This window comes from Chrysemys picta, chromosome 16 (genome assembly GCF_011386835.1).
Source record: "Chrysemys picta bellii isolate R12L10 chromosome 16, ASM1138683v2, whole genome shotgun sequence".
Classification (NCBI taxonomy): Eukaryota; Metazoa; Chordata; order Testudines; family Emydidae; genus Chrysemys; species Chrysemys picta.
In genome coordinates this window covers 22,343,774-22,361,707 of record NC_088806.1, presented here as the reverse complement: position 1 = coordinate 22,361,707, position 17,934 = coordinate 22,343,774, and the positions used below count along the sequence as shown (strand labels likewise).

The 17,934-nt window shown below is 49.0% G+C and overlaps 1 protein-coding gene across 5 annotated transcripts in view; it reads left to right on the top strand.

Moving 5' to 3' along the window:
• The window catches only part of IGSF9B (immunoglobulin superfamily member 9B), a 106,607-nt gene that overhangs the window by 73,238 nt on the left and 15,435 nt on the right, over window positions 1-17,934 (top strand). For 2 of the 5 annotated variants that reach the window (XM_005309982.4, XM_008164570.4), the window contains exons 13-18: window positions 3,733-3,908; window positions 5,351-5,577; window positions 5,931-6,015; window positions 7,708-7,869; window positions 9,181-9,226; window positions 11,418-13,055. In XM_005309982.4, coding sequence (XP_005310039.2) covers window positions 3,733-3,908; window positions 5,351-5,577; window positions 5,931-6,015; window positions 7,708-7,869; window positions 9,181-9,226; window positions 11,418-13,055 — 2,334 coding nt within the window. Of the gene's footprint in view, window positions 1-3,732; window positions 3,909-5,350; window positions 5,578-5,930; window positions 6,016-7,707; window positions 7,870-9,180; window positions 10,231-11,417; window positions 13,056-14,745; window positions 14,792-17,934 lie in introns of those variants that run through there. The other 3 variants (XR_010593022.1, XM_042851932.2, XM_065569133.1) reach the window with 3 other exon arrangements.

The following is a 17,934-nucleotide window of genomic DNA, read 5'->3' as shown; positions in this document are numbered from 1 at the left end:
GAGCTGGAGTACCGGCGCTGACTGTGAGCACTTCCGGGATCGATCCGGGATCGATTTATCGCGTCTTAACCAGACGCGATAAATCGATCACAGAACATCGATGGCGTGCCGCCGGACCAGCCGGTAAGTGAAGACTAGGCCTAAGGCTACCTCGAAGATTATAAAAAGCTGGATCTGTGTGGCAGAAAGGCATAGACCATTGTGAACCTTCAGATAAGGGTCTCAGATTGTCTGGTATTGTTGTCCAAATGTACTTTTATTAACTGGACAGCAGTTTTCCAAATCCATGGACAAACTGCCTGAGGAATACTGGGATCGGTTCTTGGCCATCGTTTTTGGAGGGCATGTCGCTGCTCATACTTCCCTCCAAGCAGCAATCGACGTGTCAGATACTGCATTAAGTTTGATGGCTACAGCAGGCCTCTGGCATTCCAAGATTCCAAGAGAGATGCAAAATGCAATAGAAGTTGTACCGTTTGAAGGGGCTCAACTGTTCTCTCAGACCGGTGATGCAACGTGCACGGTAAGACTCTTTTTTGTGTGAGCCTTAGGGCTGGTCTACATTGGGTGGGGGGGGAGATTGATCTAAGATACGCAACTTCAGCTACGCTATTCGTGTAGCTGAAGTCGAAGTATCTTAGTTCGACTTACCTGGCCGTCCTCACAGTGGCAAGTCGACCGCTGCGGCTCCCCTGTCGACTCTGCTTACTCCTTCTGCCGAGGTGGAGTACGGGTGTTGATTCGGGGATCGATTTATCGCGTCTAGACGAGACGCGATATATCAATCCCCGATAGCTCGATTACTACCCGCCGATCCGGCGGGTAGTGTAGACGTGGCCTTAGTTTGTTGCATACACCTCGGTAACAAAAGAGGAAGCAGGTTAAGCCCCAAACAAAGTACAGGCCCTAATATCAGCAGAGACCTCTAGGAGGTCTAAAACTTACAGACGATGTTGGTGGGTGATGCCTAGAACAGGCACTTCTCACCAGACTTCAGTGACTTTGAAATAGGCGTTTTGATGCACTGTCTAGGACAACGTACGAATTGTGACTCATCTCATGCATTCAGACCCCCTGTTTGGGAGGAACAAGTGGGTGCTCGGCATTGTAAAGTAGGGATGTGTTACCCAATTTACCACCCTCCCCTTCCCCAACTCATCCTCTCTGCTCTTGTTCAGGGACCAATCTCATGAGATTGTTTTTTAGACCAAGTAGTACATTGATGAACATTGGGAACAATAGAGGAAGTTCCTTATCACAGAGGGAAAGGTTTCTATTCCTGCCACCTCCTGATTGCCTAGAAAAAGAGGCGGTCTTTGGCCATTCTGGACTTAAGAAAGCCAAACAAATTAATCAAGACAACCAAGTTCTTTCCAAAGCTTTATTCTTCCAAAACTGAAGAGAAGCTTCTTGGGTATTGTGGCATTTTACCTGGACCACACACTCTTTCAGATCCTCTCCCAGACTATTGGTAGTCTATGCTGAGATGATGACAGGGCAATCTGTTACAGCCCAGCGTATTTCACGCTGGATTTCGCACTGTATCAAGCTTTTCTATGATCTGGCAAAAGTCTCTCCTCAAATTTGAGGAAACAGCCCACTCCCACAGGGCTCATTCCACTTTGTCAGCCTTCTTGAGCTACACCCCTATAGCAGGCATTTGTAAAGCTGGAACATGGTCCCCTATGTGTGCCTTCTCCGGGCACTAAGCTATTACTCAAGCCTCTCAGAATGGCGCCAGATTCGCCAAGTCGATGTTGTGGTTTCTCTTCAAGTAGTCTGAAGTCCCTCCACCTGTGTAGCAATTGTTGGTGAGTCTCCTACCGTGAAATGTATATGTGCACAATCACTTGAAGGAGAAAAAATGGTTACTCACTTGTACAGTAACTGTTGCTCTTCAAGATGTGTTGCTCACATATACTCCACAACCCCCTCCCCCCCCCATATTCCGTTACTTCATTTTTCAACTTACTGGTGGTTTGAAGAAACAAAGGGAGGCAGCAACCACACGCCTTTTATGCCCTGGGCTTGGTGCTAGGGGTGAACGGGGTGCATGTGCCACCTATGGCTTCGGCTGGCAAAAGCCTCTGATTCAGATGCATTGCTTGTACATACACCCACACTGGAATGTATACATGCACCGTACATCTCAAGGAACAATAGTTACTGTACAGGTAAGTTCCTATTTTTGGGGGGGGGGGGGACGGGGGACGGTACCATGCACTGGCAGAAGCTTTCCTTTGTGGAGACATGCTAGGATGCCTGCTACCAGTTAACTGTGGGGAAAGCAGAGCTGGAGCAGTAGTGGTTGGAAGAGGTAGGTGCAGGCTGAGAACCAAGAGGCCCCTATCTTCCCAGACTGAATGAGCTTTGTCATTCTTGCCATCTCCCTAGATACATTAAAATCACCCCTTTTCTGTGCTCTTCTGGCTGGATTCCTGGATCTTATATGATGTGGGTATGGCAGTCAGGTGTTCACAGTTTGAAAAGCCATGTGTTTTGAGTCACAGGAAGTCTCCGTGAGGATTGCAACTGCAATCTCTGTCCTCCGGGAGGCCAGGGTAGCCACCATCAGAGGGTAAAAAAAAGGAGATCAAGGGAAAGAAATATGGGACATAGATATGTGTGCCCAAATCCTCCGCTGATGCAACTCCATTTACTTCAGAGAATTTGGCCTCTATGTTCTTAAAGTGCAGCTATTCTTATTAAGTGACATGGCACCGAAAGTGTGCCGTTCGGTCTGAAAAATGCCTCTAAAAATTGCATCCAGGTGTTCCTTCTTTGTCTCGAACATTTTTACTCATTTCCAAGTGAAAAGGTGTAGGGTTTTGTTTTCGTTTTCGCAGGGGAGAGTGACGGGTTCCCACTAATTACCATTGCCAGCCCTGTAATCCTGGTATCAGATCCCAGCTTGACTGATTCCCCAGACCCCAAACTGGCATGTGCTTAATCACCAGTTCTGAAGATTATCGAGGACCGTTTCTGTCCTCATAACGCCTGCGTAAACCCATTAGGATTGATTCTAATTTGTGCTAAGGCTCTTTACACTGCTCAGAAATGTAAATAAAATTCACTCTCACTTTTAAACCCTTTTACATTGCTCCGGCGGCATAAAGGGGCCTTCGTTTAAGCGAGAATCTGGCCAATTGTCTGTAAAATTCTGCTCTTCTTTGCCCCAGCATAAATCCGGAGTGTCACTATTGGTTTCTTTGGAGTGGTTACTGGTTTGTTCCTGGCAGTGACAACAGGAATAAAAAGTAACAAAATGTCCTTTTGTCATGACCAGTAATCAGGATGTGACTCTGAATACCCACAGAGAGCAGGGAGAGAAGGTGCTATTTGTGGCCATCATCCGACTGTAAGGGCTTTTCGTTAAGGGCCTGATGTAATGAGGGAGGGCTGGCTGGAATGTCACTGTAAATAAGTGGGTTTCTGACTGGGTGTACCGTGGGACTGAGTAGAGAGCCCCTTGGCCCAGCAAATGTCTTTAGTCCCAGTCTCTGTCTTTCTTCTGACCCAATTTCAAGGCAACTCACTTCTGTAGGTGTCAGAATCTTGGCACCTTGTCCACACATATTGCTGGTATGTGAAACCCAGCCCCTCATTCAGGGTAGTTCCATTATTGCTTAAGGGATTGGCTCTCTCTCTCTCTCTCTGTCCTCTTTCTTTCATTCATTCACATTTTCCCTCAAAAGCACCTCCACTTGAGTTGTTTGTCTTCTCTCTTGCCAGGATGAAGAGAGCACAGTTCGGACCCCATGACTGGCTGTCTCTTCCGGTACCAACTGGTCCTAGTTGGTTGCTGGTGGACACCCTGGAACCAGAGACCGCCTACCAGTTCAGTGTCTTGGCTCAAAACAAACTGGGTACGAGCGCCTTCAGTGAGGTGGTCACTGTGAACACGCTAGGTGAGTTGAGACCGCATGGGGATAATAAAGTTGCTCAGAGTGTCCCTGGATATGAAGAGAATGGAGATGGGTGGTGAGATGAGGCAGGGTCCTTTGGTCACATTCAGTAGGCCCACTCTCGTGTTAATGGTGCCAGTGACATTGCCCATGCAAGTACCAGTATGCCCTATGTCTTAGTCATCAAGCACCACAGGATTCACCAGATTGCAGAGATAAATGTTGAAATCTTGTCTTGAGTGGTGATTTGTTGGCTCAGGAGTTTCAGGAGAAATTGGAGAGGGTCCAGAGAAGAGCAACAAGAATGATTAAAGGTCTTGAGAACATGACCTATTAAGGAAGGCTGAAAGAATTGGGTTTTCTTAGTTTGGAAAAGAGAAGACTGGGGACAAGATAGCAGTTTTCAGGTATCTAAAAGGGTGTCATAAGGAGGAGGAGAAAACTTGTTCACTTTAGCCTCTAAGGATAGAACAAGAAGCAATGGGCTTAAACTGCAGCAAGGGAGGTTTAGGTAGGACATTAGGAAAAAGTTCCTAATGGTCAGGGTGGTTAAACACTGGAATAAACTGCCTAGGGAGGTTGTGAAATCTCCATCTCTGGAGATATTTAAGAGTAGGTTAGATAAATGTCTATCAGGGATGGTCTAGACAGTATTTGGTCCTGCCATGAGGGCAGGGGACTGGTCTCGATGACCTCTCGAGATCCCTTCCAGTCCTAGAATCTATGAATATCTCAATATCGTTTACCTCCAGGTCTCTATTTCACATGCAGCCCAGGCTGGTAGTAACCAAAACTCATTGGCACTAACCGGTTGTAATGTACACCCTATCTCAGACCAGGTCACAGCACGAAATCACCATTCCCTCTGGTTCTCTTGTGGGTGGTCTTAAAAAGGTCCAGGAATGAGTGGACTTTGAGACTGTATCCCTCTTTCTTCTTGGCCTCCTTGTATCTGTGGCTGTTCCTTTTCTCATAAAGACTTCTTGGCATCTTTCAGAGAAGAGACCTTGCTGATGCTACCCCTGTGTGGCTGCATGTCTTAAACCTACAGTTGCAGAGCAGTAGGAACTACCATAGTGGATCAAACCAGAGTCCCTCTAGTCCGTTATCCAGTCTCAGACAGCAGCCAATGGCCAGTGCTTATGAGAAAATATTAAAATGCCCTTAGTGCTCCTCCATTGTGCGGTCCTTTCCCATGAATCTTGCAGGTGGTTGGTGTATGCCTTGAGGCCTGTGGAGTCACAGCTCTAGAGGCTTAAATCCTGACCAGCACAGCTGCAGGTGGTGTTGGATCTGTAGAGGAAGGATGACAGAAGAGAAGGGAGCATGTGCACACTGAAGTGAACAGGAGAAAGTAGCCAGTTGTAGACCTTATTGCTCTTTTTTTCTGGACTCCACTAAATGCTTTCCCTGCCCCATTCCCTCCCTGTCCTGTGTGTCTTCAGCATTCCCTGTAACAACTCCAGAACCACTGGTGCTGGTTACCCCACCGAGATGCCTAACCGCCAATCGGACGCAGCAAGGAGTCCTGTTGTCGTGGCTTCCTCCAGCCAATCACAGCTTTCCAATTGACCATTACATCATGGAGTTCCGCATAGGGGAGAGGTGGGAGATATTGGACGATGCCATCTTGGGGAGTGACAATGACTTTTTTGCCAAGGATTTGTCTCAGGTAAGAGGTGGTCTGACTGAGCGCCCTTTGGTTTTTATAATGGATTGGCCCTTTGCCTGGGTTATTGATTGTGCACCATATGTATTGCAACACTGGGAGAGCATTCGGGGAATACTTTTAGGATGTCTGTCACTTATTTCCACAGTAGGGGCTAATTTGGTGTCCCAAAGTCTAGACCCAGTGAAGAACAAATTCCCTTATCAGCCCAAGGGAAGAGCAGTCCCTCTAGAACAATGTTGAGGATTCCCATTATCTGGTCTGGAGAAGGCATCCTGGTGCCTGATTTGCTTTGGTGTGTTAAATTGTTGAAGGAAGCTTCTGACTAGTGGCTCATGTTGTGTTTGATGTTGTAGGACACCTGGTATGAGTTCCGAGTTCTGGCTGTCATGCAGGACCTCATCAGTGAGCCTAGTAACATTGCAGGTGTCTCCAGTACAGGTAAGTGTCCTTCCGTCCTTCCAGCCCCAAACAACTTAAGCCCAGAGCCCAGATGGGAAGGCAGTATTGCAGTGTGGTGAGATGCAGGGTCTGATCTTGCCAGGTACTTCGGGAATTGAGGTCCCTCTGACTTCACCAGAAACGGAGTATTCTGCAACTCCCATGCAAAACTCGGTGTTATATACTGTAACAGAGCACAATATGGTACCAAATAACAGTCATAGCCCAAACCAGGGAGTCGCAGCGCACCACAGTTGTGCCACATGCACTGAGAACAGTGCTCCAACCCAGGAAATATGCAGCATTGACGTGAAAATGAAAGCTGCATACGTGGCAGCGTGATACTGCACCAGGGAGTAAAAACAAAAGCATTGTAGCTCTACAAAAGGGACTGCAACACACAGCAGCACAAGAAAGCACAATGCAGCCCTGCATACACCACAGCACAGAGGAATATTTCCCAGTCTGCAGGAGAACCTCCCATATAAAAAATAGCAAGTTGTGATGGAAGGAAATATAATCCAGGGAAGGAGAGACGGAAATAAGAACTATGGGAACCTAAATTACACCAGCTCACGATATGAGACCAATGATATCTCAATTATGCTGTGTACAGGACAAATCCAGACTAGCACTGCCCTCAGGTGGTGTTATGCAGAAGCACTTTGTTGGATGCAAGTTGCATACTTGACTTTCATTTTTTTGGTTTTTTTAAAGATTAGATTCCTCTTTTGTCTGCCTGAATTTGCTAGCTCTTGGGTGTGTAGCTGACCTCAGCTTATGGCCAGATGTAATTACACGATGTCAGTTACTACGGTCTCAGCCCAAAAAGTTCTACAAGCTGGTGCTAGTGACAGGTTTACAAGCACTGATATGAACAACTAAGTGGATAGATTTAGTTAGCATAAATCATGTAAAATCACTTCCCAGTAATTGTGTACACACACTTATAAATAAGCTAATGTTAAGTTTGCTGATTCAAATCCTGCCAGATCAGCAAACACTGAATGTTGTTGGATAACTGTTCAGTGGCCTGTGAGTACTGATAGTGTGGGTCTCGGTGCATATCCAGTAGGCAGGTGTGCACATTAACTCTGGGGCGCTTACATACCACAGTGATATGTATGATGTAAGAACATGGGGTGGGGGGATTACCGGCACATTTGGTCTCCTTGTTGGTAGTCTCCTCAGAAAGACAAAGGACTGAATGGGGACACAAGGACTGAATTCCCCTTTCACTCCTAGAACGATCCCTGCAGAGCTTCCACCACTACTGCCAGTGCTATGACTGCGCTCCTGTTAAGTGGATTGCCAATAGTGATGATACTCTTTTGTGATGTGGATCTGTCTTTGTTAGGCTCTGGGCTGAGACCCAAAAGTATCTCCTAGGCCACCTCCCAGGCATCTGAGAGTAACAGTGTTCACTCACTACCACTCTGGGCTGGATTTAAACCAGTAACCTAGTTGGGAAAAAGAACAGGAGTACTTGTGGCAACGGATACAGATTAACACGACTGCTACTCTGAAACTAGTTGGGAAAGGCTCTGAACCTGAGCATCAATCCCCTGAACCGTCCAGTTCTGCAACTCGTTTACATACCCTGTGCAAACCTCACTTTCCAAACAGTGATGAGGACCCTGGTGGTGGTGAACAGTTTCTTTTAGAACTCAAAGGATTCCCCTTTTTCTGCAGACATATTCCCCCCGCCTGACCTGACGGACGATGGTTTGGCCCGACCTGTGCTGGCGGGCATTGTTGCCACCATCTGCTTTCTGGCTGCTGCCATCCTCTTCAGCACGCTAACTGCCTGCTTTGTCAACAAACAACGCAAACGCAAGCTCAAGCGCAAGAAAGGTGAGCCCTGCTACTTCGTATTTTCCCCCTGTGGCATTTTGTGGTCATCTTCCTTGTCTGTCTTTCTCTTGAGCGTCTTCGGGTGAAGCTTGCCCGAACTTTATCCTTCAGCTGTGACTGTTTGGATCCTGGCCCTTCCTCTCCCACTTATTCCTCACCTCTAATCTGAACAGATGGGTTAAATAAGTAACAAGTGCCAGATATGTGTGCTGAGGTCTGGAGGCTCGCTTTGAGAAAACCCCAACATCTCAGCGTTGCGAGAGAAGAAGGAAGTGCTTACATGCTAGAGCAGCGGGAGGGAAGAGATGCGTTCTGGCTATACGGGAGCCTTTGCCACGGTCTGAAACATCTTGTGATCAGAAATGGTAGAGGCAAGGTGGGGATGAAGATGAAATTGAGACAGGTACCTAGGTTGACGTGGCAGGGGGACCTTCCTAATGGTGATATCTGTTAGGCCAGTGGGTTTTAGGTTTGGGGATTTTTCATTCTTGGGGAGAGAACCTCCTTGCAGACACTTTCCCTTCCCACAGCCCTCCATGCTTGGTTCTCAAGTCACTTCCTTCTGAGGGCCGCCAAGAACAGCTGCTCATATCACTGGTGTTTCATGGATCCTATAGCATGAGAACTGTTGCATTTTAGACTATAGAGCGGGAGTGGCCAAGTCATGGCTCTTTTACAGTTAAAGTGCAGCTTGCAGAGCTCCCTGTGCTCCCCCCACATTCTCCGCCAACCAGACTGGGGAAGAGAGCTCGGGGCTTCTGCCGTGCAGGGGAGGGGCGGGGGGGTCTTGTGGCTTTAGCCCCCACGGGGGGGAGGGGCGCCAGGGCTCAGGGCTCAGCCAGGTGCGCCTCCCTGGCAGGTGCCACCCCACGGGGCAAGTTGTGAGTGTTTTGCAGCTCTCAAATGTCTGAAGATTTATTGTATGCGGCTCCGAGGGTCAGTAAGTTTGGTCACCCCTGCTGTAGAGAATCACCCAAAAGAAGTGGTGGAAGCCTCATCACTTAAGTTGTATAAACTGGGACAGTCATGCCCCGCAGGGAAATTCACATGGGCTGGGGATGCGGAGTGTGGACTCTTTTATCTCTAGTGTGTATGATTTGGTGATAACAGAAAGGATAGGAAACTGTCTGGAGGAGTTTGTTGTCTGTGACTATTAAAGCACTAGATCAACCAAAATTTGGCCTCTTGTTGAGTGTCTTTTTTTTGTTTTGTTTGTTCTTGCTGTTGATTTTGTAAGATTTTTGTTGCCTCTTTCTGCCTATTGCGCCTCTTTAGCGCTCTCTCTTCTCTCCCTCTTTTATTCTTTTCCAGACCCTCCTCTCTCGATAACCCACTGCAGGAAGAGTCTGGAGTCTCCGTAAGTATCTCCGCCTTAGAGGTGCCACTCAGGCTGTGTTCTGTCTGGTAGTTTTGGAGACACCTCTTCGTAGGGATGCTGCTCGCAGGAAATGGAAATATCTAATGTTGAGTGTCTCAAATCTGCTGATCCTGGGGTCTGATGCTTTTGGTGTTCCTTAAGTCTTTGGAACAAAATAGGCTGCAAGAGACTGCCTGGCTTTAGAGCAGGAGCAGAGGAAGTAGTTACCAATGAAGTCTGTCACAGGAGATTTCCCAAGGGAGTAGTGCTGGACTTTTTGTTTTCAGGTGGAATTCATAGAATCATAAAAGATTGGGGTTGGAGGAGACCTCAGGAGGTCATCTAGTCCAACCCCCTGCTCAAAGTAGGACCAACACCAACTAAATCATCCCAGCCAGGCCTTTGTCAGGCCGGGCCTTAAATACCCCTCCAAGGATGGGATTCCACCACCACCCTAGGTAAGCCATTCCAGTGCTTCACCGCCCTCCTAGTGAAATAGTGTTTCCTAATATCCAACCTAGACCTCCCCTACTGCAACTTGAGACCATTGCTCCTTGTTCTGTCATCTGCCACCACTGAGAACAGCCGAGCTCCATCCTCTTTGGAACCCCCCTTCAGGTAGTTGAAGGCTGCTATCAAATCCCCCCTCACTCTTCTCTCCTGCAGACTAAACAAGCTCAGTTCCCTCAGCCTCTCCTCGTAAGTCATGTGCCCCAGCCCCCTGATCATTTTCGTTGCCCTCTGCCGGAGACTCTTCAATTTGTTCACCTCCTTTCTGTAGTGGAGGGGCCCAAAACTGGACGCAATACTCCAGATGTGGCCTCACCAGTGCCGAATAGAGGCGAATAATCACTTCCATCAATCTGCTGGCAATGCTCCTACTAATGCAGCCCAATGTGCCGTTAGCCTTATACTGGCAATTTTTAAGTGGCTGCTTGAAAGAAGTGGTGGATCCTTAATGCAAGTTTCACTGTATCTAAGAATATTTCACCTTTTTGTTTTTTCTTTAACTGGGAAATTTAGAGTTCTACGAGCAACTCTTTTTTTGCCTTGAAGATTCCCCCATTTTATCTTCCTCCTCACACTCCACTAAAGACTGGATCACTGTGTCCCACTGGTCTCAACTCCTTCCAGAGACCATCAGCAGTACTCAGTGAATCTGCCAGCGAGGGTAGATAGAAACAGGGGGTGTCTTTGGTGTGAGAGTAATAGTCTGGCCTCTGATCACCTCATGTAGTAGCTTCAGGAGCATCATGCAGGAGACCTGTGCTGACCCTGATATTTGGTTTTTTTTGTTTTTTTTTTTTTAAATCTTGTTCGGCTGATGTCGTTCTCCCCTCCCCTCCTGTGGGCTCGTCCATTTCACTGAGAAGACCACACTTTTCAATTTCCTTGCCCCCATTATCTCAATTGGATCTGCTGAGTCTGTGTGTCTAATCCTGTTTGTCCCAAGACTTGTGTGTGTGTGGTGGTGGCGGGGGCAGGGCAGTGAACTCTTAGGAGCTGCCTCCTTCCCTTTTCAAGCCTTAATCCTTACACTCCAGGGTTGGGGGAAAATCATAAGTATTTTTTCTTCTCATTTTGTGAGCTGGGATCAGAAGTTGCCAAATTCCGCCAGAGGGGATGTTCTTGTGCTGTTTTTCCCCAACAGCAATCTGAAGCACTAGAAATGAAATCACATGAGGGAGAACATCTTACTGAGAGGTTTCCCAGCCTAGTTTTGCAAGAGGCTCAGATAATTCAAATGAACATACAAACCTTTGGGTACTTAGCCAAACTGAAGCTAAGCTCTGGACTTGTTTTCATTCAGACTTATGGGTCTGTCGAGCTAATTTCAAGACCTTGCAGTGGATTGCCTGCTTGAGGGGGGATGAGAGAGGAAATGTTTCATATTCTGTTTGGCAGTCGGGAGGGAGAAGTAGTGGCCACCTGTTTTTTGTCTTCCTTCTTACTCATGCCTCTGCCCAGCACGCTGCTGGGGCCTATGTTAGAACCACGTGAGCTTCTGCCATCATAATAATGCCCACACTAAATTCTTCCAGGCCTCCCTCTTCCGGGAACAATTAAGGCTTTTTCTTTTTGTGCCCAACTGGCCCGTGATCCTGCTGCGCAAGCCCCAGATTTTTCTCCTTTCCCCATGACCATCCTCCCCCTTTTTTTTTTTTTTTGGTTTCTCTCCTCTGTGGTCCAGGTTGTCTTCCGGTAAAGTGAGTCCCGAGAGCATCCGCACCCTCCGTCCCCCCTCGGAGTCCTCTGATGACCAAGGCCAGCAGGGCAAGCGTATGCTGAGCCCCAGCAAGGAAAAGGAGTTGTCCCTTTACAAGAAGACCAAGAGGGCCATTAGCAGCAAGAAGTACAGTGTCTCCAAGGCTGAGGCTGAAGCCGAGGCTACTACCCCCATTGAGCTCATCAGCCGTGGGCCCGATGGCCGCTTTGTCATGGACCCCTCAGAGATGGAGCCCTCACTCAAGACCCGCCGGATAGAGGGCTTCCCCTTTGTGGAGGAGACAGACATGTACCCTGAGTTTCGCCAGTCAGACGAAGAGAATGACGACCCCATTGTGCCCTCATCTGTGGCAGCCCTCAAATCTCAGCTGACCCCTCTTTCTTCCAGCCAGGAATCCTACCTTCAGCCACCAGCATACAGCCCCAGATTCCACAGGGGCTTGGAGGGCACAGGTGCTCTGGAGAGCCACCTGCAGGCCACTGGTCAGGCCAGACCGCCAGCCCCGAGGCCTTTCCACCACAGCCAATTTTATGGTTACCTCAGCAGCAGCAGTCCTGGGGAAATGGACCCTCCGCCCTTCTACATGCCAGAGGTCAGCCCTCTCAGTTCTGTCATGTCCTCCCCTCCTCTGCACCCCGAGGGCCCCTTTGGACACCCCACCATCCCTGAGGAGAATGGAGAAAATACTTCCAACAGCACGTTGCCCCTGACTCAGACGCCAACAGGGGGCCGGTCTCCTGAGCCATGGGGCAGGACTGAGTTCCCTTTCAGCAGCCTAGAGGCTTCTCCCATGATATTCCCTCAACAGCTCCACCAGTGCGAGGTGGCAGAGTGTGTGCAGCTGACGGCCTGTCTTCCTAGGGGCCTGCCCCCTTCCTCCCTCCAGGTCCCTGCATCCTATCCTGGCATTCTGCCCCTGGAGGCACCAAAGAGTTGGACTGGCAAGCCACCTGGCAGAAGCCAACCCTCTGTGCCCACCACCACCAAATGGCAGGACAAACCTATGCAACCTATGGGGAGTCAAGGGCAGCTAAGACATACCAGTCAAGGTATGGGCATACCCGTGTTGCCTTACCATGAACCGTCCGAGTCAGTCAGCCACAGTGGCACAAGCACATTTGGCCTGGACACCAGGTGGTATGAGCCCCAACCCAGACCTCGGCCTAGCCCTCGGCAAGTCAGGAGGGCTGAACCCAGTTTACATCAGGTGGTGCTACAACCTTCGAGGCTTTCCCCTCTGACCCAAAGCCCCCTCAGCTCCCGCAACAGCTCCCCGGAGCTGACTGCACGTGCCAGACCGCGACCGGGTCTCATCCAGCAAGCGGAGATGTCGGAGATCACCCTGCAGCCCCCCGCGGCAGTCAGCTTCTCCCGCAAGTCCACCCCATCGACCGGCTCCCCGGCTCAAAGCAGCAGGGGAGAAAGCCCCAGCTACCGACCTGCCATGGCCTTCACCTCTTTGGCCACTGGCTACCCCTCCTCTCAGTGCCCCTCCCTTCCCGGGGACAGTATGGATGTTTTTGGACAAATTCCCTCTCCGAGGAGGGCTGGGGAGGAGATTCTCAGACCTGAGCCTACACCGACAACATTATCCACTTCGGGGTAAGTGTATGAATCCTTTAGCTGCCCTTTATCTGCCTTTCCTTCCCCACCCAACCTCACCCATTGCCTCCAACTCCCTCCCCCCATCATCATCATGATCATCATCATCTGAAATCATAGGGGTTGTCTGGACACGCTGCAGCATCCCTTTTGGAGGTGACTTCCAGTTGTCATTGTAGGACCCTGCTCTGAAGAGGCTCTCGCTACTGGCACCGTTAGGACACTGCTCATGTTAGTGGGTTAAATAGGCAGAGGAACAGTCGGTCGTTCATGGTGCATTATCTCCAACAGCTGCTCTTCCCCTCGCAAGTCTCTTTGGGATTGGGAGTGTGTGTTTTCGGATGTGTGGAGAAGGGCCTGTCCATGTAAGGAACTAGATTAGGGGTCTCGTTACCTGTGCTTGTTGGGTAAGTGACCAAGGGTCACCGGCAGTTTCCTTTCTTATTTCCTGGCTCTTGACTTTCCTGGAACAGTAGTGTGTGCCTGGCTCTCTGGCTTCTTTCTGCCCTTCCCCACAAAGTCTAGTGACCATAGCGAACCACAGAGATGGCCACAAAGGTCACCGTGCCGCTCCATCTCCAAAAGCGATGCTGCAGCCCCAAGACTCGGGCGGGGAGAGGGTGCAAGGACTTAGTCCCATGAACAGCATGTCAGGAGAAGAAATTCACCCGAACGGAAATCAGGAAGCTGCCGGTATTCTCAGATCCTGCCCCAAAGAACGAGGCTGCTGCACTAAACTCCAGCGGCTGGTTTTCCAGGTACCAGGGTTGCGCCAGGCAAAGCGTCTTTCTGTTTTTCTTCTCTTTCGCTCCGTCTCTGCCTCTTTTTCTTCTTTCCCTCATCTCCTTCGCAGCACCTTAGATCCTGTAGATGTTCTTTCCTTCCATCCTTTTGTCTTTTGTTTTAAATTCTATTTTTTCAAGTAGTGGGGTTTAACCTCTTGATCCCTCAACTCGTGGAGCTCGGGAATTAATGGCTTGAAGTAAACTATTAAGCGCAGTGCAGTTAAACTCAGTGGAGAGAGGAGCCTTGGGGCAGGCAAGGAGGAAGGACGATGTTCAAACTTGTGTAGCCAGCATTGGCTGAGGTGTAGGGAGGTTAGTGTCACATCAGGAAAACAGCAAGGTTTGGGGGTGGGAGCCTGGCTTTTCACCCTGCGGTGCCCCTTGCATTTCACTTATTCTCTCTGGTACCTGGAAGCTTTAAGTCCTTAGAAACCCAATTAGCCCATTCAGCACTGTTGTTTATTGCCGGTTTCAGGAGACCGGGTGAATGGGTCAGAGAGGGGTGCTTATACTGGAGGGGGGTCTGTAGTAACAAAATCAACCTCAAATCAATTCTGTTGTGGCTTTAAAAATATATATAATCATCTCGCGTGTGAATATATATACAACCAATCTAATATAGCCAGGACACCTTGATGAGGCCCAGCAGGTATAGGGAAGTCACAGGACAATTCTGTGTTAGAGCACTGTCGTCTGCGCTTTTATGCAGTGTTTTCATCCGCTTTGTTGATTTTTCTTTTCTGTTTCTTCCCCCTTTTGTTTCCAGCCTCGTTTGGTTTTGGGGTTTTTTTTCGTTTGTTTCTTTCCCCCACTACTTCTCCTTTGGCGTTTTTGACGTGCTGATGTGTTGCGGAGCTCGGCTCCTTGCGGGTGTTGTTAACTGCTTTGTTTTTGATTGATCTCAGCTATCTGGGCAGTGTTGTCGAGACAAGCTTCTCCTCAGCTCAATAGGTAAGGGTGATCCAAGTCCGAAAGGATGGCGTGGGGGCTGTCGGAGGGTGGCGGGGAGTGGGGCATGGAAGGGGCTTTTCCAATCCCATCTCTTCCTTTAAAGGGGAATAAGGAATTGTAAACTACTAGGACAAAACCTTTGCACATGAGGTCTCTGTGGCTTTTGGGTTTTCCCACTCAGCAGTGCCTCAGCGCTCTCACAGGTTCAGTGAGGCCTATCCACAGTCGGGATACAAGTAGAAAGACTTGGTATGGCTGTGACTTTTGTGGGGGCAAGCCTGGTAGGGTGACCAGATGTCCCGATTTAGGGGGCTTTTTCTTATATAGGCTCCTATTACCCCTTACCTCCTGTCCCAATTATTCACACTTGCTATCTGGTCATCCTAAAGCCTGGTGAGGAGGGGAGACAGCTCCTCATTCTGTATTCTGTAGGGAGGTGCATGGTCTAGTGGATTGAACAGGGTTGGGAGCCAGGAACATGTAGGTTCTAATTGCAGCTCTGCCACTGACTCGCATGACCTTGGGCAAGTCACTTCACCTGTCTATGCCTCCACTTTCCTCCTCTGGCAGTGGGGATAGTAATACCTACCCGGATGAGTGGTGAGAAATGGTCTGTGAAAGGGTTATATAAATGTTCAGTGCTATTGGAGAATTAAATCTTAAAATACCGGGTTTATCATGTGGATACAAATAAGGGACTAACAATACAAAACGGGCACGTGCTCAGCAACACCTAATCGTAGCTCTCAGTTTGATATCTGCTAGCAAACAGTTAGTTATTTAGGACTATGATCTCATTCCATGAATTCAGTAAAGGGAACCCAATTTCAAAATACTTCTCCAATTTTATTTTAACAGCTGAGGGTTCCCCCCCTCCCCTTCATTCCCAAGATTTCTAAATTGTATTAAACTGGAGGAGTTCTGTGTTTTTCCCCCTTTTTCTTTTGCCGTTTGCAGCGGTACAGTGCATAGCTTCAGCTCATCTGTGTTAAATCTTTGTTTTGAACTGTAGTAATTCAATTACAATAGAAGCCTCACCCCTCTGAAATTTTTTTTCAATGAAACTTGGCATGGTGGCTTCAAACCCAACAATGATTACAGTGACGTAAGCAAATCTTGCAAGATTGCTCCAGGAAAATACCTCTTGGAGACTTTCTGGGGGCAGTTTCACAGATCTAGCAAGGTCCGGGCACAGAAATGGAAGAGCGAAATAGGAACTTGCTTCCAGATTCGTTTGTAGTGGTTGAGCTTCCTCCTCGTCTTCCTTTCACTGAGTCCTTTTGTGGAGCTAAATGTTACCAAGTACTAGCTCTGAAGACCAGAAGTGAAGGTCAGCTGAAGTGACACGCAGGCCAATACCAACGGCATTGGCTGCCAGCGATGCAGTGTCCCAGGCCTACTTTTATTTCCACTATCAGAGAGCCTGCATGCACCCATAGAGCAGCAGATTCCCAGAAATTTACAGCAGCTGTCCTGTGCTGCTTATCAAAGGGTGAGATCCAGCTCCTAGCCCAGGCGTGAGCCTGTGTGATTGGATAAGACACTAGACCCAGCAGGTCTAACAGCTTAGCGAAAGCTGGAAGTGATACCCAAAGGGATACAATCCTCCTAGCTCTCTCCGAGGATTGTGATCAGGGAGACAGATGGGGATGTCTGGAGGGTGTGTTGCGGGGGGGATGGGAGGGCAATACAGAGCTGGATATTCAACCAGGGCAGAGAATGAGGTGTCGGACTGGTGGGTCTATCGCACCGAGGCCCATCTGGGTGGGGGGAGAGTGCAGAGTGTGCGACTGATAGAGGGAGCAGTGACGTCTTTACTACTGTCTCCTTTTGGAGCATTACCCTCATAGCTGCCAACCAGACAGCTTCAGTCCTTTCCAGAGAGCTTCAGAAGCCACCGAGAGAGAGGTCCTCCTTTTGGGATGTTCTGTTTAGCCCTGGAAACTTTCTGCCCCACACCCCACTCCAGGTATCCATGGCAGACCTGAAGCCTTTTCAATCCTCTTCTCACGCCGATTCCAGGCTGAGATGTTCATGCATGCCTATAAAAGATCTCAGCAGCAGCTAAGCCGCAAAAATGTCTGCCAGCAAAGGCCTGATGACCAGGGACTGAAATGCATTTTACTCTGGGACTTGGGCGCAGAACCCATTGTAGTCAAACCTGGGTTCACTGTCAGGTTCCCCCTCAGCTAGAGGAGGGAGAGAGCCATTATCTCGAATGGGGAAGGCAGAGGGATAATAAATCCTGCACGCTAATAAGAAAAGAATCCCATAAACAGCGCAGCCAAGTAATTTCTTTATGATTTAGGGTCGTAAAATTGTCAGTGGATCAGGGGCACCGGAGTTTTATACCAGACCAGCCAGGTTTTATGCTGCAGTAGTAAAAGCAGAGAGGGGGAGGGGAGATGTGGTTTATGAGCTCTGGTTTATGAGCTCTGTGGTGGCTTACCCATCAGCAGCCGGGCACTGCTAGCAGTGTGAATGGGATCTCCGCTGTGGGGATGCATGCAGATCAGGCTGGCCTGGATGGGACAGGCAGATGGGGGCAAATAGAGAGATACAAGAGACACTCTGCATGCAGTGTTCGTTTATATTTCCCTGGCATGGCTGGAGTGGGAAGGCTTTTGCAATATCTCTTGCTGTGCGAAGGGCAGGCAAGTTTTATTTAAGGGTGTGGGTAATTTATGCCGTGATCAAATTAGCGCTAGTAACTTTCCCTTTTCTTTTTAATTGAACCCAATGTGCCATGAACGTCTCCTAACTGGGAAGAGTTGGTTCTGTCATCTCACTGCCGTAGGAAACCCAAAAACCACAGGGAAGGCAGGCGAGCGCCTGTGCTACCTCTGCATCCTAGGCTGTCGTGTGCTGGCAACCCCAGCTCCTCTCCTCCCTTTGGACAGTGCAGTCAGTACGTGGTACGCAAAGCCTCTGCTGCCTTCTAGGTGCAAGTGGCAAAGCCATGTCCATTCCATGGGTGAGGAAGCTGCCCCACCCCCAGTGTGGGGGAGGACGATGACTCCTCTCGTTGAGTTTGAAACAAGTAGGTTCCCCTTTAAAGACTGTCCATGTGCTGATCCTCTGCATGTGTTTCACACCCACTCTCGCTTGGAGAAGTTGAGTCCGCTTGTCTGAGTGATTTTCTT